This window comes from Trichoderma gamsii, assembly GCF_001481775.2.
Source record: "Trichoderma gamsii strain T6085 chromosome Unknown Scaffold_67.2, whole genome shotgun sequence".
NCBI lineage: Eukaryota > Fungi > Ascomycota > Sordariomycetes > Hypocreales > Hypocreaceae > Trichoderma > Trichoderma gamsii.
This window is the reverse complement of record NW_020171404.1, coordinates 72,265-95,591: the sequence shown is the minus strand read 5'-3', so window position 1 is coordinate 95,591 and position 23,327 is coordinate 72,265. Positions and strand designations below refer to the sequence as shown.

Sequence of the window (23,327 nt, the reverse complement as noted above, 5' to 3'; positions counted from 1 at the left end):
GGTATGTTGTCGCTAAAAGGTGCGCACAAATCGTCGTGCTCGTTCTAGTGGCTGATGATGCTATCGCTCCCAAAGCGGCCAAAGCCCAGCAAACAGAAATGTAAGATGAAAGGAAAAAAAGATACGATGATCCGCCGCGATGCAGCTCAGCGCTTCCGACTATTGAGCCTTGTCGATGCTTTTTTTAGATGAGCGATGCAGCGAGGATGTTGTTGTCAGCGGCTAGTGATTGGGCGCAGCGAGTGTTGACAAGACGAAACTGAAAGGCTGGGGTTCCGTTGCGGGCAGTGGCTGGTGCGCCCAAGCAGGGTCAGGTCGTGGCGGGGCCTGCAGAAGAGATTCCAGCAGCGCCCAGGTCTCGCAGTCCACCGTGGAACAGGGGGGGTTCAGCACTCCAGTGCGCTTTTCTCAGCCTGTGCAACGTGGCTGGCTACCCTGCAACTTGTAGCTGGAAACACGGAGCAGCGTCGAAGCGTGCTGCTGTTGACTCCTGGTGCGCGCGAGAAGCTGAGTTATTGATGTTACCTAAACGCGGGCAGAGCTTTGGGCGCGGCAGCGAGGATGCTCTCGTGTTTTATATCCCCCCTTTTTCTCGCTGTTCCTCTACTTAATTTAAAGACTCATGCTACGCCCGTGTTGCATTTGCTTCTTTTTTCCCGTTTCTTTTTTTCAAAATTTCACTCCCCAGGATGACCCCTACACTGCTCTCGCCGTAGCGCAGCTTCCTCGCCTACCCATGAGATGTTCTCACGGCGGTGGAGTCGCTTCCGGATTCACGATCCTCATCCTAATCTCGCCGTGGTGCTGTGCATGAAATTGGTCGAAAGGCTACTCCGTATCTGTCCATCCGCCCACTCTGTGCCTGAGCTCTGTCGTCTCCTGATGACGCCTCACCTGCAGAGGAATTTCTGCTACCACGACAACCAGAGGCCCTAGCAGCCCATCCCGGCCGCTTCTCCATACTAACCCGACGGCTGCCAATCATGCGTGCAGGCCCCGTCAATTGTCAGATTTTGCCAAGTGGAGAGGCCAGATCGGACAGGGTCCTCTGGCCGGGCACGTCTTGTGCATGCGACGAGCCCGAGGCCAGGCTAGGCAATGCACATACAGCGAAGCGAGCCCGGGGCGCGGGAAGCTCGCAGAGAGCATGGGCTGGGCGATCCTGAACTGGGCTCTGCTTTTGATTACAGGTACTGCAATATCGATCATTTGTATAGTAGTATTTGACGTTATACACCAACACATATGTCATTGGATGCTGGCGATCAACCACATAGAACAGCACATCTCATCTACAGTAAGCAGTAGATAGGAGCTCATCTCCTCCTATTCCGAGTGGCACTGCACTAGCCAACACCAACTTATACGAACAGAAACACTGTACGACCATCGCCCACTACGCGTTAGGCCTTTCACTTAGTGCTTCATTTTGATGAGCCGCACTCCGCAGACAGAGCAACTCAACTCAACAGGCCGCTCTCTATGCGAACGTGGCCTAGCCATATTGGGCGGTAGTTGGGCATGATAGCGGTGCTTCCTCGCCAAAGGCTCCAGCGGCCAAGATGCCTACCTGGGCCCTTGTGGACATTGCTTTAATTTCCCACGTGTGCTTCGTACCAAGAGCTCCGGACCCTGCCCCGTACAGTGCTGTACTTGACACCAAGCTCTGAGAGACGGCCTGGCACGGTTCGAAACCAACAAGAAACGGTTAGGCGTAAGTGGCAATTTCTACATCGTATTTGCGAATACGATGCTCGCGTCGTGGACAAATACATTGTGCATGCTTCGCGAGCATTATTTGATTTGCAGAATTATGTAATTTTTCCGAAAGTGTTACTAGTACAGAGAGCCTTGGAGCCTTGGAGAACCGGTACTCGCAGGCATGTACTGGCGCTGAGACTACTAAGTCACCTCAGCCCACCTCCGCAATTTTGCAGCGACTGCCTGCGCCACAAACACAACAGCCACCTGGAAGCCTGTACCGGTACCTGCAGCTCAAGCTCTGCGTAGGAAGCTACAGCTTCAGCTCCCTGGCCGTAGCTGCCTGCGATGGACGCCTGCCTGCTCCACGGACGCTAAGCCGCAAGGCTGCCATACACTCCACCTTGCTGAAGATTCACAAACGTTTGCTTGTGAGACATACCGCATTGATTTGACGTATAAAAGCAAAAGCTGAGCAGGGAGACAGAGTAAAAAAACTTCACGCGTACCCTTACATCTGCTTTCCGTTTCTCATCCAACGCGAACGCTGAAATATTGCTACAACATCGCTTTTCCCTTGATACCAACCTCTTCTCCTACTACTACTACTACTCATCAACCTACCAACCCGTATATTCATCCGAATCGATCTATATCTGCACATTTTCACGCAAACATTTCGACATAAGAACCAGCTCACATAATTGTATCATGGCATCCACAACGCGAGTCATCAAGCTCCCGCGAGATGACGATGAATCAGCTCATGTCCTCATTCAAGTCACCCAAAAGGGCTCCAAACCCTTAGACGTAAAGCTCGTTGGAACAGAGGGTGAAGCACCATATGTCGCAATCTGTACAGTCTCCTCATCCGCTAAAATCACCCGCGATACATATTAACGCCTGCACAGTGAAACAAGATCGATTAGCTTCACTACAAGTCTCAAACTGTCCCGTCTCCGAGTCAGAATGGCAGTCAATTTTGCAATCTCTGTTCGCGCTACAGCCTGCCACGGATATCCAAGCAACAGCCAGTGTCAAGACCTACTCCTCTTTATCCATCACAATCCGAAAGAGAGTCCAAGGAATTACTGTATGAGCCTATCTTGCTGAAATTTTACCCCTTGGAGAAGAAAAAAAAAAAAAGGCGCAGCTCTAACCAGATTTCACTGTAGCAACGACTAGGCTCTATAGAGCTCAAACACGATGAAGATGAGGGTATCGCTCTTTTCGACTGGTGTGCCGAATCAGTCGACGCATTGATACAGAGTAACGCGGCCCTGGCTGAAGCCGCCGCTCATGCTAAGGAGCTTGAAACCACCGTGAAGGAGCTAAAATCGCAGCTGGACGAGCTTCTAACGTCAAAACAAGACGATGAAACAGCTCTCCTTCAGAAGTTCCGAGACCTTCTCAACGAAAAGAAGGTCAAAATCCGCGAGCAGCAAAAGGTCATTGCCGCCGGCTCGTTTCCAAATAGCCAGTCGGCATCGCAACGGGTTTCTCAAACATTGGATCCCCAGCCATCTCGCACACCCGCCCCGTCTCGGCCCGGAAAGAGAAAAGTCCAGGCTGCGGCGTCCTCGTTAAATGAGCCAGAGAATACCGAAATGGATGTGGATAAGATCAAGGCTGAGCCTGAGGATAGCGAACCAGAGAATACCCCGGAGGACACTGCAGACGACACGGCGTCTGGCGATAGTGATGAAGATGATAATGGTAATGAAGATGATGATGGCGGCAATGTCTCCAAGAGAGGAGCTGATGGTAGTTCAAAACCGGCGCCCAAGGCACCTCAGAAAAAGGCTAATGAGCAGCCGCCTCCTCCAAGGAGCCTCCCTTTTACAAAGAAGAAGGCTCCAGTCAAACCGCCCACAACGGGAAACGAGACAGACTCTGATGATGAGCTGTGAAGTAAGAGTTTGGTAGACATAACAGGCTAGCGAAAGAATGTATTGCAGAGTAGAAGACAAATACGTTTATTTCGCCACGCGCCCCGGTTCGTGTACTATAAGCGTATCATACGAGGGGCGTCATTTATAATAGCGATCTAGTCGATATATCTACGTAAAATTGCAAGGCCGCCTTTAAGGTGTATGAATCATTTAATTACGTCTGTATCTAGTTACAGCTCGCTGTGTCCTGTGACTTTATCTAATCGATTTACTTTCTTATACCAGTCACTACTTTATTCCCCTACCCGACCAGCATATTTGGATGCCAGTTGAGACGATATGAAAAGGGTATCATTGGTATTCCTAAAGAATCAATGCTTCCTATCAGTGCCTTCTTTGCCAGCATCCTAAAATTCAGTATGGCCCTCTGTCGTTCGACTTCCACCCCGGGAGAAAAAAATGCCATGTTAAGCAGTAGCTCTTGTAATTATTTCGACAGGTTTACTTGTTTTGTTCAATAATCGTAGCCCGTGTATCAATGATGTATAAGGTGTTCCGCGCAAAGATAAATTCCCTCGCGAATCATCCTCTTGGCTGGGCCAGAACAGGTAGCCGGGGTCGAAGTCCCTCAGGGTACGATCCCTCGAAGTCCCTCAGGGTACGATCCCTGACAGGTGGTGGAATACAACGCAGAACAGGCAGCCGGAGTCGAAGTCCCTCGGGGTACGACCCCTAACAGGTGGGACTACGCAGAACAAGGTGATGTCTGCGTGTGCTCCAGCCGGTAAGTTGACGGAAGCTTTTTCAAGGTTCGCCTTATTAGTATCCTCCTCCGTACCAGCATCATGTCTGTTGAGGCAGCGTAATATATGCCCCATGTCAATCACTGGGTTCCCGCTAATCGAGAATGGGGGATGTTTCGTTGTCGGCTCAACCATGCTGGGATAGGCCGAAGGTGGTTATCGCAGTTCCGCCTTGTTAAACTCGGAGTTTCCTGCGATGTGATTTGCTTCGCGCATCCTGCGAACTTCTTCTGTTGCGTTGGGTCTTTATTTGTCAACGTCATTTGGCACGAATAAAGTGTAGCTGTATGCTTTTCACCACCATTGATCTTGAAGTATGTTTTGTTGTGAATGATGTCGACCTAAGCTTTCTACTCTTGGAATTCTCCATCGGCCGCCTTGCGAGCTTCCAGCTTGTCGTATTTCTTTCTTGTTATATGGTACATGTTTTTAATTTAATCGTAGTCTCTGTGAAAGTCGTTTTGAAAATTGTTGGCGATCATGGCGACTTGGGCGTTGGTTGACGCTGATGAACAGTTTGGTATCTAGTCGAATAGCTTCCAAGAATGCGCAAGTTAGGTTGACAAACATTGTAAGCCGGTACGGTCACATTGCTCAGCCAATAGATCAACAAAAAGCTTGTGTAAAGGCTAGTTAGGAAAGTGTAGCACGAACGTAGCGGTTGAGTAAAATTCGATGAATTTGATACAAATGCTCACTGACAGTGGTCAAACTTTGGTGGGCTTAGCTGTCCACAGCGAGGAAAAAAGAAGACAGTGAAAACAAAAATGAACCGGCGTTTATTCCTGCCAATGTCTAACTTTATTGGCGTGTTCAAAGCGATAGCTGCTTAATGCTCTAGTATATCTCTCTCCATTCACCTTCTGTCATCAGCGGCAAATTTGTGCTTCCAAAATGAACGGAAGTGGTACTTGTCTCCTTCACTAGAGATCTCCGCCACCTCCTCGTCTGTCAGCTTAAACTTGGGTAGCCTCTCGAGGTAGCCAGCGAGTCGCGACTCCTTGGAGCTAGTCGTGATAACCACATGGCCTTGATCAAGGACCCATCGTAGACCGATGTCAGAGTCTGTGACGCCATATTTCTCTGCCAGTTTGGTATAGACGGGCACTGCTGGACCACCCTTGGCTGTGGTGATTGGTAGTAAGGGGGCATAGGCAGCAACGGCGATGTTATGCTTCTTGTGGAATGCAACGAGGTCGCCGTGCTGGAGATACGGATGGTACTCGATCTGGTTAATTGCAGGCACCACTTTGGCTGTCTTAAGAATGGCCTCAAGATGCTCTTGGAGGAAGTTGGAGACTCCAATGGACTTGGCCCGACCAGAAGCCTTGATGGCCTCCAAATCAGCCCACTTTTGCTGCAGTTCTTCGTCGTTGTCAGCAAAGAAAGGGCCATGGATTAGATAGAGATCGACGTAATCCAGGCCGAGCTTCTTGAGTGAAAGAGAGAAAGCCTCTTCAGTGTTCTTCTTGACCTCAGCGCTAATCTTGGTGGTGATGAAGAGCTGCTCTCGAGGAATCCCTGACGCTTTGATAGCAGCGCCAAACTCTTCTTCATTTCCATATACTGTTGGAAACATTTTGTGGTTAGAAATACTTGATTTTCCTCGGACCTTGAGATGCCGCCGTTCACATACCTTCAGCGCCGTCAAGGTGGCGGTAGCCGACATCAATTGCTTTTTTGGTGTTTTCGATCACTTGATTGTCTAGAGGTCCCGCAACACGCTTGAAGTTGGCAGTCCCAAGACCATAACCGAGCTGCCAGCCTAGTCAGCATCGGGTTGACGAGGTAGGACTTGAAGTCCATTATGAGAGGGAGCAGGAGTGAAGCATACTGCGGGAATCTCGTTGCCATCATTTAGCTTGATAAGTGGTGGGAAAGACATGGTGATTGCTGAAGAGTGAAAGTGTCTTTGGGCAGAGCAGATTGAGTGTCGAGAAGATGAGGAGAATGAACTGGGCGATGGGAATGTTAGGGAGAGATTTGTAAGTGGACGTTGCTGGCTCACATCCACGTATTGCGGCTGTTGCGGCTGGACCTTCCGATATTTATAAGTGGAGGTCCAAGGCGAGTCAAGGCCTTTTGGAGCATGGTGGTCGCAACTACCCCACCGATGATGGCTGGAGTTGGAGTAGTAGAGGAAGCGGGCGCTGTTTATGGTGTAGGTACTATCTCTATGCTCTAATGGTGGGGATAAGAGAGATTGCCGAGTTGAACGTTTCTACGACCTAGAGGCATTGCAATGAAGGTAGAGGAAGTCGGCTACTATTTGCTTGCCTGTGATGCGCCTTCCTCGGCACTGCTAGGGAGCACGCTGCTACATGCACAAATATGCAGGCTCATGCACTGAAGCTGCGGCATACAGGGCGCTATATTTCGCCTTGTCGCCTTGCTGTATGTTGGAGTGGGTTTACAGCATGGTACTGTGACTACCTATCAATGCTATAAAATACTGGACTAGCGGTTGAAAGCACGCAACCTCGCTCCTCTCCATTCTTCATGCCGTGATTCAACCAGCATCTGTGACGAGGATGAGGTCGAAGAAGATGTAAGTCACGCCATATCATTAGCTTGGCTCTCTCTGATATTAACCGCATCCATCTGTGGTTGGCGAAGTGCGGATGAGGCCAAATTTACGTGCTATTGCCTCAGATCTATTGACCCAGTTGAGCTGCACCGGTCCACCATCCACAGCCTAAAATTTTGAAAACAATTATTAATACTGCTATTACTTACGCGGGGGGCATTGCTAAATATCTTCTATCTAGTCTGCTACCTAACGTAGTATATGAAGCGGCCTATAGCTTTCCCCTCGTATATCCGATACCGCGATTCATTACTCCATCTTTGCGTGGTGGGGCAAAGTTCGCAGCTCGGTGATGTCACGGAATGCCGGCTCGCCACTATCCGACTCTAATCGCTCCAAGCCGCGGCAGGGTCACAACGCTCTTTTACACAATGCATAACAAACGATAGCCACCTGAGCTACCACCAATTCTCATGCTGCAGGGACACCTCTATGCACGTCGGTTGATAACACGGACTCTGCCACTGAGGATCCTCGGTGGGCCATCGACTAGGCATCTCACTCGATACAAGGGAGCGCGACCCATGGCTTCGTCAGGGAAACAGTTTGAAGGTGTCTCGCTGGATGAGCTGCCAAAATCATGGAATTTCACAGCTTCACTTCCTCCGGACCCAATCTTCCCAACTCCAGCAGCCTCACACAAAACCCCCCGAGATCAAATTGGGCCTCGCCAGGTCCGCGATGCTCTCTTTACATGGGTGCGGCCAAGTGAACAGAAAGATCCCGAGCTGCTAGGTGTGAGCTCTGCGGCATTGAAAGATCTCGGCATCAAAGCAGGTGAAGAGAAAACCGAAGATTTCCGGCAATTTGTAGCTGGCAACAAGCTCTATGGCTGGGATGAGACAAAGCTGGAGGGCGGATACCCTTGGGCGCAGTGCTACGGAGGCTTTCAATTTGGACAGTGGGCAGGCCAGCTTGGAGACGGAAGGGCCATTTCTCTTTTCGAGACAACTAATCCGGAGTCTAACATACGATATGAGCTACAGCTGAAAGGCGCTGGCTTAACGCCGTACTCTCGATTCGCAGATGGAAAAGCAGTACTGAGATCTAGCCTGCGAGAGTTTGTCGTTTCCGAAGCACTCAACGCACTCAAGATACCCACCACCAGAGCCCTATCTCTTACTCTACTTCCTCACTCTAAAGTATTGAGAGAGGCCATGGAGCCGGGGGCAATTGTACTCCGGTTCGCTCAGTCGTGGTTGCGACTGGGAACGTTTGATCTTCTACGCGCAAGGGGAGATCGCGATCTCGTTAGGAAGCTTGCAACATATATCGCGGAAGATGTTTTCGGTGGATGGGAAAAGCTCCCAGGACGACTAGAGTCTCCTGATGAACCAACCAAATCACCATCCCCTAAGCGTGGGGTACCAGCTTCCGAAGTCGAGGGACCAAGCGACGCCGCAGAGAATAGATTCCAGCGGTTATACCGGGAGATTATTAGGCGTAACGCGGTGACTGTAGCTCATTGGCAAGCATATGGATTCATGAATGGCGTTTTGGTATGTATCCGCAGTTATGAGGGTCTATGAGGAAGCCCTAATTACTAACTTTGTCTTACAGAACACAGATAATACATCGGTATACGGCCTATCGATGGACTACGGGCCTTTCGCATTCATGGACACCTTTGACCCAGCGTATACACCAAACCACGATGATCACATGCTGCGGTATAATTATAAAAACCAGCCGACCATTATCTGGTGGAACCTAGTGAGGCTTGGCGAGACTCTTGGAGAACTTACCGGCATTGGCCCTCAAGTTGACGATGAGACTTTTATTACCAAAGGCATCAGACAAGAGCAAGAGAAAGAACTGGTTGAGAGAGCAGAAACCCTAATTTCACAAGCTGGAGAAGAGTACAAAGCTGTGTTCTTGAATGAATACAAACGATTAATGACAGCGAGACTCGGTCTGCGTCACTTCAAAGAGACGGATTTTGATGAGCTCTTTAGCGAAGGGCTTGATACTATGGAAGCTTTAGAGTTGGATTTCAATCACTTTTTCCGCCGTTTGAGTACCATTAAGTTGGCGGACATTACGACTCAAGACGGTCGCAAACAAAAGGCTGCCATTTTCTTCCACAAAGAAGGCCCACCTGAAGTTGTTGGAGAAGAGACTGCAAAGGAAAAGATTGCCGAATGGCTCGAGAAGTGGCGCGTGCGTGTCTTGGAAGACTGGGGAGAAGAGTCTTCCGAAGTCTTATCCGAAGAGACAGATGCTAAAAGAAGACAAGCTATGAAGCAAGTCAACCCCAATTTCGTTCCTCGAGGCTGGATCTTGGATGAAGTTATACGGCGCGTTGAGAAAGAAGGCGATCGGCAGGTCTTGGATCGCATCACGCACATGGCACTACATCCGTTTGAAGATTCATGGGATGGAGCTGTAGTCGACGGCGTTGAATATAAAGGCGATGCCGAAGAAGAACAAAGGTGGGTGGGCGATGTTCCCAGGTTGGGGCGATCACTGCAATGCAGCTGTAGTTCATAGATAGCAAGCCAATATAGTCTGGCTGCGTTGTACATGACCCCAGTTACAGCTGCTTTCCATGATCACAGCGTACAGATTGAGTAGCCGTTCCACAGCACATTTCTACTTCAAGCTACGTATGATAAAATGTTACGACCGGCGGTAAGAGGCAACGTTCATCGAGACGAAAAAACTTCTCTCCCCTGCTTCCATAAACGGCGTAGACTTCTTCTGGAGCACAAGATAGAGGAGGACTCGACAGAAGCAACGGGCCGAAGCCCAATTGCCCAAGCTCACCTACAATAAAATGTGCCCGTGTACAATTATGATGAAGAAGCAAAAGAAAATTCGAATCCTTGGCCCAGGCCCGCCAAATTTAAAGCTTGCACACTCAAGCTGCGGGACAAAATGTGCCTCAGGCAGCGGCATTAGGAGCTCCCAGCCAATGAGCGTGCTCCTAAATGGATCCGTAAGGGAAACCCACTAGCGCTGTAAATGGGCTTTCCATCCGTCCAAGACAGCAGATCCGTTTTCGAAACGAACGCCCATCCCACTCGACTCTGAGTCCTTAACTTCTCTCGCCGCAACGTACATCACGTTCAATCCGTCAAGGCGACACGATGCTCCGACAGTCTCTGGCACGTTCGGCTTGGCGGACCGGCAGGCGGGCCGCCGCTGCCTCGAGGGCATTCGCGACAACGCCCAGACGGTCTGCCGAGGTGGAGCTCACCATTGGTAAGCATCTTGCCTGCGTCGAGGACGGACAATTGGAGCTGGAGCTTGTGCTAACGCGGTTGCAGATGGAAAGAAGGTCTCGATCGAAGGTATGGTCCTGGAATGGAGGGGTTGCGGCGGGTTGCGGGAGCGTAGATGCTGACATGGAAGCTAGCCGGGTCGGCTCTGATTCAGGCCTGCGAAAAGGCCGGAGTTACAGTCCCTAGGTGAGTGTTGGAGGGGAACCTGATCTCTAAAAGGGGATAAAAAACTGTTCAAGAAGATGTGCTAATGGTGTTTAGATACTGCTACCACGAGTACGAAATACCCAACCACCCCCGCGCCTTTTTCAGCGATTCCGAGCCCTAACCATAAACATATACAGAAAACTAATGATTGCCGGTAACTGCCGTATGTGCTTGGTCGAGGTTGAGCGGGCACCCAAGCCTGTAGCCTCATGCGCCTGGCCAGTGCAGCCTGGTATGGTTGTCAAGACCAATTCACCTCTTACACACAAGGCCCGCGAGGGTGTCATGGAGTTTCTGCTGGCCAACCACCCCCTCGATTGCCCCATCTGCGACCAAGGTGGTGAATGTGATCTTCAGGATCAATCCATGCGATATGGTGCCGACCGAGGACGATTCCACGAGATTGGAGGCAAGCGAGCTGTCGAGGACAAGAACATTGGACCCCTGATCAAGACCTCGATGAACCGATGCATTCAGTGCACCCGATGTGTCCGATTCGCCAACGATATCGCTGGTGCCCCCGAACTTGGTTCAACTGGCCGTGGTAACGACCTGCAGATTGGCACCTACCTTGAGAAGAACCTGGATACTGAGCTCTCTGGAAACATCATCGACCTCTGCCCTGTTGGTGCCCTGACCTCCAAGCCATATGCTTTCCGAGCTCGTCCTTGGGAACTGAAGCACACCGAGTCCATCGATGTTCTCGACGGCCTGGGATCAAATATCCGTGTCGACTCTCGCGGCCTGGAAGTTATGCGTGTTATTCCCCGACTCAACGACGATGTCAACGAGGAATGGATCAACGACAAGACTCGATTCGCCTGCGACGGCCTCAAGACCCAGCGACTTACCGTGCCCCTGATCCGAAGAGAAGGAAAGTTCGAGACTGCTGACTGGGAGGAGGCTTTGACCGTCATTTCCAAGGCCTATCAGCAGACTAGCCCCAAGGCCAACGAGTTCAAGATCATTGCTGGTGCGCTTACTGAAGTAGAGTCTCTCGTCGTGGCCAAGGATATGGCCAACAAGCTCGGATCCGAGAACCTCGCCCTCGATACCCCCACCGGCAGCCAGCCCATTGCTCACGGCGTTGATGTGCGATCAAACTACCTCTTCAACTCCAAGATCTGGGGCATTGAGGACGCTGACTGCATTCTCATCGTCGGAAGCAACCCTCGCCACGAGGCCGCCGTCCTAAACGCTCGTATCCGCAAGCAGTGGATGCGCTCCGATCTTGAGATTGGTGTTGTTGGTGAGACCTGGGATTCCACTTTCGAGTTTGAGCACCTGGGTGCCGACCACGCTGCCTTGAAGAAGGCTCTGGCTGGCCCCTTTGGCAAGAAGCTCCAGGGCGCCAAGAAGCCCATGATCATTGTTGGATCTGGTGTCACCGACCACGTCGACGCCAAGGCTTTCTACGAGACCGTTGGTACCTTTGTTGACCAGAACGCTGCCAACTTCAGAACCGCTGAGTGGGATGGCTACAATGTTCTCCAGAGAGAAGCCTCAAGGGCTGGTGCCTTTGAGGTTGGCTTTGTCACTCCCTCCGCCGAAGTTGCCCAGACCAAGCCCAAGTTTGTCTGGCTCCTCGGTGCCGACGAGATCAACGAGGCGGACATCCCCAAGGACGCCTTTGTTGTCTACCAGGGCCACCACGGTGACCGCGGTGCTCAGATTGCTGACATTGTTCTGCCTGGCGCCGCTTACACCGAGAAGGCTGGTACTTACATCAACACTGAGGGTCGTGTCCAGATGACCCGTGCCGCTACCTCACTGCCTGGTGCCGCCCGAACTGACTGGAAGATTCTCCGAGCAGCCTCCGAGTTCCTCGGTGCTCCTCTGCCTTACGACGATGTCGCGGCTGTGCGTGACCGCATGGTCGAGATCAGCCCTGCGCTGGCTGCCTACGATGTCGTTGAGCCAGTTTCCCTGAAGCAGCTGAGCAAGGTTCAGCTGGTGGAGCAGAACAAGGGTGCCAAAGCCAGCAACTCTCCTTTGAAGAAGGTTATCGACAACTTCTACTTCACAGACGTCATCTCCAGAAGGTATGCTGCTTTCCATATAAATCAAGCATGACAAAAGACAAATTGGCTGACAATGCTAACTATCTTATAGCTCACCGACAATGGCTCGTTGCTCAGCGGCCAAGATCACTGGCGACCCCAGGACGAACTTTATGGCTCCTGGAATGGAGGAGGACAGACCCATGGGTCAGGTTGCGTACGGAGCTTAAGATAGGTGTGGGTGTATCAAAACAAAAAATTAGAAGAAATTTTCCCTTGCGGTTCCGGAGCGCTATGTCGATATGTACATATATATATAGGACGTTAGGGTTAGATGTTGTGTTTAAATATGTTGACCAAAACTGGGTAGCTTTTTGCTTTCCTTCCTCCCCCCTTTTGTCTTATGTCTGGGTATCTTACGCTCCCCCTGCAGCTGTATGACATTATGCTTATGTAGTTCAACTCATCCATCCAATACCACTCTCATTTCTCTCCAGCTCAGTATCGTCTCCCTGTGACACCACTCTTCTCAGGCTCAGGCTGCTCAATGGGCGAGTCAAACCGCACCTTCTTCTTCTCAGTCCTCACCTCGCCCTCTTTACCTGGCGCACGGAGGCTAGATCGGCGGCGCACCGTCTTCTAGTCGATGTCCATCCCCGCTGCCCCCGCCTCCGCATCCTGAATCTGCTTCTTGATAATTGCCCTTCTGCTGCGCACATGTCTATCAAACCCAACCAAGTCGCCCGCCGCAGCAGCAATCACCTTCATGACCTCCGCCGCGGCGAATTCGCGCGGTGACCCGACAGGCACATACGTCACGGCCACATTCATGTTCGGCACGGGGATATTTGTCACGCCGTACTTGAGATTGGACACATCCGGGGCGCGCATATTTGCAATCATGGCGTCGCAGTCACGCCGCAAGAGGTCTTCGTCGCGGGCGCGCACGTGAGCACGGGCGGCGGCGTAGTCAAAGGGCGGGACGTTGTTCTTTTCAACCTCGGCGGAAATGTCGGCGCGGACGCGGAACATTTCGCGGTGGAAGAGCGCGTTGAGGTTGCTACGGACGGAGGACTCGTGGCGGGTGACGAGGTCGAGGGCGGCGCGGTGGTAGGCTGGGGAGGTTGGGTCGAGGTTGAGGGGCTGGAGGAGCTTGTTGGCGTCTGGGATCGGGACGAAGACGGCGGCGGAGATGCTGGTGAGGGGCGGGATGGGGGAGTTGTCGGTGTTGCCATCATCGTCATCTTGGTTGGTGTTGACGCTCATGTCCATGTCCATGTCCATGTCCATATTATCGCCGCTATTGCTGCTGAGGCTGCTGTTGATGTCGTTGTTGACGCTGTCACTGGTGCTTTGGCCCGTCATGGTGCTGCTCCTTCTACTGCTGTTATCCATGTTGTTATTGCTGTGGCTGCTACTGCTGCCGTTGGCAATGTTATTGTTGTTGGCAAAGTCGCTTTCGCTGATTATTATGACGTCGCTGCTGCTGCTCTGTCTGGTGGGTCGGTTGCTGCAGTCATCATTGTTATCGGGTTGCTGCTGTTGCTGTTGCTGTTGCTGTTGCTTGATCTGACTAGCGATGACTTGTTCTCGTATCAAATCGTCCAACGACGGTAGTTCTGAAGAAGCAGATGAAGAGGGCCGACTTGGTGAAGCCTCGTCTCCGGCCATATAGGGCAGGCAGCGCTGTCTGTATAGAGGTTGTCTTTCCCTTCTTTATCGCGAAAATTCAGATATCGGCCGCAAAAGTAAGTGACATAGTAGGACGCAGATGAGTTTCCCGAGCTGTAAGAAAAGAGCAGAAAAAGAAAAGGAGAAAAACATGGGGTGCATATGTAGGTAGGTAGGCGCGCGCATGGCGAATGAGAGCGGCAGCCTTGCGGCGCTTCGCCTGAAGTTGGAAGCCTGCAGCTCATTTTTTGGGTGTGGCCACATGCATGTACATCAACATGGTGCAACCGCATATCACTGTGCCATCTTGAAATTCTCATATTACAAACAGGGCACATGCAAATTTCACTGATGGGTGGCTCTCCATATACTTTATAAGGGATATTGCGAGCTCGGCTGTTAGTTGATATGCAGGTCAAACTTGCGTGGCGCTTCCAACGAGTGCTAAGATAGGTGTTCAATGGGTGTTCAATGTCATTATTGAGTTCATACCTACTTAGGTACCCAATGGAACATTTCTGCGTAGGTTGGTATATTTCGATAGAGGAGAGTGTATTTTGTCATGTTCCTGGCTGATATATTCTAATTTCCTCAGGCCGCTCAATACTTTAGATACTTTCGAGCAATGCTGTGCTGAGGAGATAGATTGAGAGCCTTGTAAAACTCCTCGCCTTATCCAATGACTGATAAAGTATGCTTCTAATAGTCGTAAATTATATGCAGTAGCTCTATTGTGATATTTCTCTCCATGTATTAACTGAGTCAGCCGTTTTGATGTTGGTTGTCATGCGCACCATCAACAATGAGCTCGGCTGCTTAGATCGATGATATCCGATCTACCCTACGTTCAATTTTTGAATATATAGACTCATCTAGAATGAAGGATATGTTCATTGCATAATAGTAGATGTATTAGAAGATATCTTGTTATTTTATGTCTCTTATAAAAATATACATTGTAGCCAACTATAGCCACCGAAGAGTTCAATAACTCTCTGCGCATATTATACATATTTATTTCTTCCGCTTTCTGCCGGCCACTCTGGTCAATCTGTACTAACATACCCTTTCAATACTAGTTAGAATTTTTTTTTGAAAGCAAAACCAGCATCTATACATGTCATCACAAAACACACATCATTTCCTTTCATACGGCCTCTCCAAGCCATCGACTTAAACGCCAGCCAATCACATCATCCACTTACCTTCTAATACCGGGGCCGAGGTTTGCCCATCCCGCGCTTCACCCACTTCCACCCACTTCACATGCGAACTAGGACGAATTCAATTGAATGAGAACCATCATTCACCAGCCACTTCAAACGCCTTGACTCTCATTACCTATACCTAGTATGTTCTCTTTCAACTTACTTAAGATTTTGAGCACCCTTTAAACACGGCATCACTACTCATAAACGAGGCTCGATTTGACTCACAATAAACATCAACCCCTCATTAGCAAGCAACAATGGCAGAGCCCCAGCCACCCTTCCCAGGAGCAGATCGAATCCGCTCATTAACAGACCAAGACTCCATCTTCAGAGCCTTTGACGCCTACCCCTGGACCAAAGACTCGGCCTTTCTGGTAAGCATCGTCTTTCTCTATCTTGACTACCAAAATCACCTTGTCCCTCCCAATATGTAAATACATACATATCCAGCTCCTATATACACACACACACATACGGTTCTCATATAATATCCATCCGCCTCCCACTTACATCCAACCCTCACCCACCACAGTCCGGCCTCCGCGCCATCCTCGGCGCCCCAAACCCATCCAACCCTCAAAACGGCTCCCTCCGTGACATCGCCACCCACGCCCGCATCTTCTACTACGCCCAGCGCATCGGCGTCCAGATCGACTTCGCCGCCTACCAGACCTGGCTCTCTCAGCACCCAGAATACCCGCCTCCGCACATCATCCCCTCAGAGTACGAACAGCAGCAGTCGTCGGAATCACCATCGGCATCTTCTGCTTCCGCAACAGCATGGCAGCAAGCCGCCCCCAAAGCCGACCTCTACGTTGACCGTAGTGCCCAGTCTCAGGCTTCTGGCGAGGGCGGCGAACCATCGTATCCTTTGGCTTTCGCAGAGATGATCAAGCTTATCCAGGAAGGCAAGCCGATTCCCGGCATCAGACAGATTCCCAACACTATTGAACGAGATTCCGTAAGTTTGTTATATTCCTACGCGCCCTTATCTTGCGCCTGGCATAGGTATTTGCTCACGCTGAACCTGTCAGACTGTTAAACCCGTGGGATCTCGCCCCGTGCCCAGGAAACCTTGGGAAAGAGAGGCCACCACAGCCGCTGATACGGGTGCCGATGGTATCGTGAACGCTCTGGATCTGGAATTTCCCCCAGTTGAGCATCAGGTAGAAGGAGAAGCAACAGCTGCTGCGACAGGATCTTCATGACACCGCGGCAAAAATCTAACGGCGATCAGATAAAGGAGCTGTCCGGCTCTTTGCATCTGAGAAGAACTATACATTAGACTCGCATTCGTTATCTAAGCGTGAGATTTCGCAAGCTGTGTTGGGCATGATAGTCGCGAATTTGAATACAACCGGTCGGGCCTGAAAACTTGTCTTTATTAAACGTTCTAATTATTATTCGAAATTACGGCGACTGGTGTAAACACGCATCGTCGCAGTCAAAACAAAAAAGAAAAAAATCCTGTAGTAAAGAGCGTCGCAGCTATTAACACAATAAGTCTTCTTCGTAAAACATCTCTCCCCTATCTCCATCGCGCAAAACAAAATGCATTTTTCATCAGAGTGATACACCGCCCTTTTATTAAGATTTTCTAACGACCATTGATTTCTTCTCGGGCAATCCATGGTTAGCTCAATCTCAAAGCGCGACAGAAAAGGTAGAAGTGGAAGGAAAACGAACCGTTTTAAGTGAATATGCTACTGTGTTTACATGTCGAGATGCAATCTGGGCCCATTTCGAGAAGAGAATGTTGCCGCCACGGTTAGCAGATGTAGTCTCCAGCATATTTCAAAATGCATAACCATAATGTGTCCAATGCACCCAGTCAGGCTGTAGCCAGCTGAGCGTAGGATGACGAGTGATCTTTAAATTGATTGCATGGGAAAATGTTCATAAGAAGAAATCGACAAATTTTTATGTGATCTTGTGTGATCCGAGCGAGAACAACGAGAGGTGGAACTAGTTATGGTAACGAGTTGGCAAGATGCGTTATAAGTTGAATAAACAATGCTATGCAGAATCGTCGTAGAGAAGGCTTGCCAGATTGTTAGGTAACGTCTCGCACAATTGGACCACTGGTGTGAATACCGTATCAACGGTAAGTGGCACTGAATCTCGATGGTCCTGGTCCGATACGGCTACTGCCCATGCCCGGGCCAACACCTGGGCCTGGACGGGTTGTGACCGCATGATTGGTACACAGCATGCCAACTCGAGATCCAAACTTGGATCCCCTGAGCGAAACCATGTGCTTTCGAATATGGGCAGCTACCATCTCACGATGTTGAGGAGAAGCGTTGTTAAGAATCCACTGGATAAGGTAATTTCCGTATTGGTCACTGGCAATGTCAATTAGAGGGATACGGGTGCGATCTTGGCGCCCCTCGCAAACTCGATCAAGGTATCGGCCGAGGAACTCAGTGTTCCCAATTTTGAGGCACTTCTCCACTACCTTGGAGGCAAATTGGTCCGTGCTATATTCTGCTGCGTATCGAATAACGTGGTCGATAGCTCGGCTGCGGTCAGGGGGGGCTCCATGTTCGCATATATGTTGGATGCACCAGTTGCCAAATTGGCCGTGAGCCACAATGTCAATATTGGCGAGGACTTCTTCGATACAGGGACGCTATTCAGCAAGTGTTAGTCATCGAATCACCTTTGGAGAGAAGTCCTAACTTACCTTGTCATCCTCCAAACAATTTTCAAATATGTTCTGAACAACGAGACTGCCAGTCTCTCCCAGGGCAACCTCGTGCCACATTCCCCTCAGAGACTCGTTGACGAATTTCATAATTTGAGGGGGGGACTCGCTCCAACGTAACTCGAAGAGCTTCTGCCAAACGTGACACGCATATCTGTGAATCACGGTCTCGGGGATACGGCGCAGGAGTTCGTGAACCATAATCGCCTTGTAGTCTTCTGGGACTGAGTCGAACGCCTTCTGGACGACATGGCAGCCAAAAGGGTCCATGGAGAGGTTCAGAGTATTGCCTCGAATGGCCTCGGCAATCTTGATCACCTGTTCTGGAGTTCCATGTTCAAAGCAGCGCTGAACAAGAAAATTACCAAATCTGTTGACCATTAAGGGGTATGCCTGAGCCACAATGGCTTCGACGATTTCGTATTTCTGCTCAGGTGTGCCCACTTTAAGCTTCTGCTGCAAAAATATGGAAGCTTGTTGATCGTTGTTGCAGACTATTTTGTCCACAATGTACTTCCAGTTGCAGTTCACATTTCGATCGAGAAGGCGGCGATAGTTAAGAGGCTCTGTTGGCGGGAGATAGGTTGGCCCTTCAGACGCAACAACCTGTTTTTCATCAGCATGCGGCTGGTAGTGAGTCATCTCCATCACATTGCTGGGTACCTCATTCTTCCAACTAGCCTTAGAGGTGAACTCTGAGGCGTGGGGAGAAAGAGGAGTACCCATTGCTTGCTGATGGAAAGGGGGATACACGTTCACGCCCATAGGAGGTAGTGCCGGTCCAACATTTACATGAACGCCTGGCACCGGAACTGGGACTGGGTTTCCAATGGGATCAAAGTGGTGAGTTGGGTTGTTCAGGTTAATGAAAGAGCCTCCAAATTGGTGATTTACATTCGTTCGATTGTCGAAGCGGGCACCGCGACGGTTTGGGTGAGGGCGATTGACGAGGTCATGGTCGGCAGCCTGACGCTCAGCACGATGGCTGTCGATCAACACGTAAGGTTGACTGGGGTCTACGCAGGTCTGATTAAATCCTCTCCCTCCGAACCAATGACCAGGCGACGGCTCAGGGCCGGATGGCTGAAGAGAGCCGTTGTTGGCAAACGAGTTCTTGGTAGGTCCCCAGATTCCACGAGCTCGATTCATTGCAACAGCAGAGGCAGAATCACTGGTATCAGACTGAGTATCATCCGGCGTTCCTCTGTTCCAAATGTTGTCTCGCGGAGCCGCTTCAACACGACCAATGGGCACGTCGGGCTCCTTGAAAAACCGCGTCTGAGCAAGTTCCTGGTCAAGCTTGGAGATATGGTTCCGCGCTTGCGCGAGCTGTAGTTTTAGGCGAAAAACCTCTTCAGCATCTGCACGGGGATCATCAAGCGTAACGCTGGCTGGTCTTGTGGTTAGAGCCGCAGCAGGAAAGCCCTCGGTGGCCGGAGTGATTGGAAGCGAAGTGCTTGAGGAAGCCTGATCCAAGACTTTCAGGAAAGGGCCATCATCATCGATTTTCAAGGCCTGGTTCTGTTGGCTGTGGGCAACTTGCTGCTCTGATAGTCTAGTAAAGAGCTTCTCCATTGGACAAGAGTTAGTTCTGGAGATGTCACAAGGAAGACTATGCGTTCTATTGTTGTAAATGGAAATATTTACACTCACTTTTGGATAGCCCTGGTTCGCTAGCTTCGAGGTAGATAAAGGTGTGATGCCTTTCTCAATCATTATAGAAGAGGCTGTTGCCGTTTCCTGGAACAATCATAGTTAGCGGGAATGAAGAGTGATCGGGATAAAGCCGAAAAAAAAAATAGTAAAACAGGAACACAGTGGATATGGCCATATCATAAAATTTGCTTGACATGATTTGGTACCAAACTTACGCAAGAAGCTGAAACAGCTGAGGTTCCATCTCCCGCCTGCATCAAAAGATCTCTCTGGGCTGCGTCGGCTGGCAACAGGACCGAAAGCTGAGGAGTAGAACCAGAAGAGCTGGAAGTCGACATCGTATCCGCATGCAATGCTCAAGAGAGATGAACGAAGATGCGAATGACGGGAGAGACGACAGCAGATGCAAACGGAATGGAGAAGAGCTGCCAGACATGCACAGCTTGTGTGCCAAGGTTGGAGAAGGAAAAAGAAGAAGACAACGCGTGTAGTATTAGCGACCGTGATTGAGGTGGAGGAGAAATTAGAGAAGTAAAAATTAAAGAGGTAAATGTTAGCGGTCGCTTATATATGGAGGCGAAAGAACGGCCCATTGGGCAATGGAGGAAGGAACTGGCAGCCCTCGCCAAAATAAGGCCACCGCCTTGGCTGTCGCTCACTAAGGCCAAAAAGCAGCCTTGGTTTATACGCCAGTGATGGCTGAGAGTGACAAGTAAAGCTTTGGGGCGGTCCGTAAGTAGAGAGAAATAATAAACAAGAAATGCTGACACTTGCAACAATTCAAAGTCCTGCTATAAAAAGGAATTAGATACCCCGGCGGCTTAGAGGGAACAGGGTTGGTTGGCCAGTGAAAGGCTAAGAGTAAAAGACCCGTGCTCATTATTGGATGCTATATGTGCAAGTGTGCAAACGGCCAGAAATTTTGCGGCGAACCACTCATCAGTGAGTCACTACCAGCCCCAAACAACCGTTACAGGGGCCAGTACTTTAACTCTTTGTTTCTAGTCCTCCGTGCTGCATCACGATAGTTACGGGTGGAAACGGCATGGGACTATTTACTGAATATTAACAGTGTCCAGTCCGCGAAGTCACAACGGTATCTTAGAAGGTCTACAATCTGAAAGATACTACGCACATGTGTGTGGGTAAACGCATGAGGACCATTGCACGTGTGGCGCAAACATTAGTTATACGCTGTCTCTTCTCCAGAAGGTGTATATTAGGAGGTATACTTGGAACTCAGGCAGCTTTCGCTTCATTCGACAACTTAATTGGGTACAATGTCTCTATTCATACATTTCTTCTAATAAATCTTTTTGGAGTATCGCAGCACAATCAGATCGACTGATATGAACTGATAAGATGACTATATCATACAGCCAGTTTTACATTTTCAAGCAACACAAGATTCTGAGCTGTCGTATCCTTCGTCTTTTTTTTTTTTTTCAAAAAAAAAAAAAAAGGCCATACCTCCATGGGTCATATAACGTCCATGTTCATATTAATTGGACATGGTAATGTGGAAATGGTCCCTCTCAAGCCAACGATGTTGCTATCATCGCTTCTTTCCAGGAGTGGGAGCTGCGGGATTGTTAGTTGACCGGTATTCCAAGTGAATATTCCCAATTAAAAAGGAGTTGTGCATGCGACGTACCAGGAGGACCCTTCTTCTTCTTCGGCGCACTCTTTCCACGCTGCTTGAGCCTGTAATTGTGGTTTCAGCAAACTGCTCTATCGAATCTTCTTTCCAGTGCACCTACTCTTCAATGTACTCGAACCGATCTTCCTCGGCCTCGTCCCATGTGGCAAGCACCGGGCCAAACTCTCGCTTCACGTCTTTGATCGATGCCAGCTTCCGGGGGTAATAAGCAGCGAGCGCTGGGCCTTTTAATCGCTGTCGCAAGACCTTGTTGCCCATGCGAACCCCCTCAGGGTTGAATGTCGTGGCAAAGACTTGGCATTGCGCCTATAAAATATTAGTGGAAGCATGGAGAGAGACAGCGTGTGGATTATTTACCTTCATCAAATCTACTAACCGCGCTCGAGGGACACTCATCTTTACATGCTTGATCTCGAATGCTGCGATCAACTTTGGACGTTGAATTGAAGTTTGATGCACACCAGAAAATGATTTGGCTATACCCTATCGGTACTAGTCTCATCGGCGCGCTTCAACGTAGGCGATTTTCTTTTCGCTCTAAGAATCCCCATCAGCCCACCCTCTCTATATTTTACATCAAACGCGAAGAATTTCCTATCGTAATATCCTGGGCTGTGGTATCATTCTTAAAATGTCTAAACGGCATAATACATCATCAGTAGACAATCGGGCCAAACGTCAACAGATTGACGATTTCCGAAATGATACAGAATTTGTTATCAGTGTCAAGACCACAAGCCAAGCGCTAGCGTTACTTGCTGAGCAGGCAGATGAGCTGGTTGACTGTCTTCAATCATTAAAGCGACAATTTTCGCAGAGCACAAACCCTACAGATTTCCAAATTGGAACAATAAACTCAAATTTATCACGACTGACCAGGCGGCTACTTCCATCATTTCAGATTATTGGGTCTATTGATGAGCCCATCACCGAGACGGCCAGGCCTCTAGCGAAGGAGACATCCACGGTATGTACTGTATCTTTCATACAGAAATTCATTCGGCTAATCATTGGCAAAGAGTACCGCCTTAGGAGCTGCCCAAGACTCACCAAATATACCGGTTCTGTCTCCTGTCACTGTGACACCATGGATCTCCTCAGAAATATCGCAAGAATGGCCTCCTTTACCTCCAATTCTTGACCCAAAGCTTGCCGAAGAAGCATTTACGCACCCAGGTCTAGGCATGGACTTCAGCTACGAGCGTCTAGAATGGCTTGGAGACGCTTACCTTGAGCTGATTGCGAGTTCTCTCATCCATCAGACATTTCCAAAGCTGCGGTCCGGGCCTTTGTCTCAGCTACGCGAGAGATTGATTCGAAATATCACCCTTGCCGAATATTTCCGGTATTATGACATGGAGAAGCGAGCCAAGCTTCCAAATCACTTTGATTCAAGTGGGGGGCTCGGAAGGGGCAGATCAAAAGACAAAGATTTGCTGAAGACGCAAGCCGACATGTTTGAAGCCTACGTCGCGGCTGTTATTCTCTCGGATCCTCAAGAGGGGCTTGTTAAAGTGGTGGAGTGGCTCAAAGCCCTCTGGGGTAGAGCGATCAAGGAGGATATTGAAAAAGCAGAGGCTGCAAAGCGGCGCCGCGAAACTCAATCAACCGGAGTGGAGGCAACAGAAAAGAACTCTAAACAGCGGCTGAGTGTCAAAATTGTGACCAAGGGAGTCAGCATTGACTACAAAGATCTCCCCGGCGAGAAAAGGGACAGGCATTTGAAACTACCTCTTTATACCGTCGGAGCCTATTTAACCGGCTACGGCGAGGTAGGGAGACTACTAGCAGTCGGCACAGCCCTGAGCAAGAAAGAAGCTGGCCAGAAAGCTGCCGAAGCGGCATTACAGAACAAGCGACTGATACAGGCATATGAGGAAAAGAAGAGACAATATATACAGGCCAGAGACGACAATGCACTTGTTGACAGACTTTTGGGATAGCGGTTTATGGTTAGGTTCTTGGGCAAAGATGAATGGATATTGGAGTGCTCCCCTATAATGTGAAG

The 23,327-nt window shown here is 49.8% G+C and overlaps 8 protein-coding genes across 8 annotated transcripts; 4 read left to right on the top strand and 4 right to left on the bottom strand.

Moving 5' to 3' along the window:
- Nucleotides 1-2,412: 2,412 nt before the first annotated feature.
- On the top strand, nucleotides 2,413-3,611 carry TGAM01_v210623 (hypothetical protein; the record flags this gene model as incomplete). Its single annotated transcript, XM_018810023.1, has 3 exons — nucleotides 2,413-2,557; nucleotides 2,613-2,794; nucleotides 2,877-3,611. The coding sequence occupies 3 exons, from the start codon at nucleotides 2,413-2,415 to the stop codon at nucleotides 3,609-3,611; spliced, it is 1,062 nt and encodes a 353-aa protein (XP_018656773.1).
- A 1,641-nt stretch (nucleotides 3,612-5,252) lies between these two features.
- Nucleotides 5,253-6,281, bottom strand: TGAM01_v210622 (alcohol dehydrogenase; the record flags this gene model as incomplete). The annotated part of the gene is made up of 3 exons (XM_018810022.1): nucleotides 5,253-5,962; nucleotides 6,033-6,153; nucleotides 6,231-6,281. The coding sequence occupies 3 exons, from the start codon at nucleotides 6,279-6,281 to the stop codon at nucleotides 5,253-5,255; spliced, it is 882 nt and encodes a 293-aa protein (XP_018656772.1).
- A 446-nt stretch (nucleotides 6,282-6,727) lies between these two features.
- Nucleotides 6,728-12,644, top strand: TGAM01_v210620 (NADH-ubiquinone oxidoreductase 78 kDa subunit, mitochondrial; the record flags this gene model as incomplete). The annotated part of the gene is made up of 10 exons (XM_018810021.1): nucleotides 6,728-6,790; nucleotides 6,858-6,944; nucleotides 7,373-8,482; nucleotides 8,544-9,415; nucleotides 10,117-10,187; nucleotides 10,253-10,276; nucleotides 10,342-10,393; nucleotides 10,469-10,483; nucleotides 10,552-12,456; nucleotides 12,527-12,644. 10 exons carry the CDS (start codon nucleotides 6,728-6,730, stop codon nucleotides 12,642-12,644), a joined length of 4,317 nt encoding a protein of 1,438 aa, XP_018656771.1.
- Nucleotides 12,645-13,053: 409 nt separating this feature from the next.
- TGAM01_v210621 (hypothetical protein) lies at nucleotides 13,054-13,446 on the bottom strand (the record flags this gene model as incomplete). Its single annotated transcript, XM_018810020.2, has 1 exon — nucleotides 13,054-13,446. The coding sequence occupies one exon, from the start codon at nucleotides 13,444-13,446 to the stop codon at nucleotides 13,054-13,056; it is 393 nt and encodes a 130-aa protein (XP_018656770.2).
- Nucleotides 13,447-15,553: 2,107 nt separating this feature from the next.
- On the top strand, nucleotides 15,554-16,504 carry TGAM01_v210619 (hypothetical protein; the record flags this gene model as incomplete). Its single annotated transcript, XM_018810019.2, has 3 exons — nucleotides 15,554-15,670; nucleotides 15,829-16,257; nucleotides 16,331-16,504. 3 exons carry the CDS (start codon nucleotides 15,554-15,556, stop codon nucleotides 16,502-16,504), a joined length of 720 nt encoding a protein of 239 aa, XP_018656769.2.
- An 890-nt stretch (nucleotides 16,505-17,394) lies between these two features.
- On the bottom strand, nucleotides 17,395-19,997 carry TGAM01_v210618 (meiotic coiled-coil protein 2; the record flags this gene model as incomplete). Its single annotated transcript, XM_018810018.1, has 4 exons — nucleotides 17,395-17,928; nucleotides 17,983-19,594; nucleotides 19,657-19,676; nucleotides 19,875-19,997. The coding sequence occupies 4 exons, from the start codon at nucleotides 19,995-19,997 to the stop codon at nucleotides 17,395-17,397; spliced, it is 2,289 nt and encodes a 762-aa protein (XP_018656768.1).
- A 1,217-nt stretch (nucleotides 19,998-21,214) lies between these two features.
- Nucleotides 21,215-21,715, bottom strand: TGAM01_v210617 (hypothetical protein; the record flags this gene model as incomplete). The annotated part of the gene is made up of 4 exons (XM_018810017.1): nucleotides 21,215-21,240; nucleotides 21,314-21,363; nucleotides 21,420-21,625; nucleotides 21,677-21,715. The coding sequence occupies 4 exons, from the start codon at nucleotides 21,713-21,715 to the stop codon at nucleotides 21,215-21,217; spliced, it is 321 nt and encodes a 106-aa protein (XP_018656767.1).
- A 235-nt stretch (nucleotides 21,716-21,950) lies between these two features.
- Nucleotides 21,951-23,262, top strand: TGAM01_v210616 (RNase3 domain-containing protein; the record flags this gene model as incomplete). Its single annotated transcript, XM_018810016.1, has 2 exons — nucleotides 21,951-22,286; nucleotides 22,339-23,262. 2 exons carry the CDS (start codon nucleotides 21,951-21,953, stop codon nucleotides 23,260-23,262), a joined length of 1,260 nt encoding a protein of 419 aa, XP_018656766.1.
- Nucleotides 23,263-23,327: the final 65 nt, after the last annotated feature.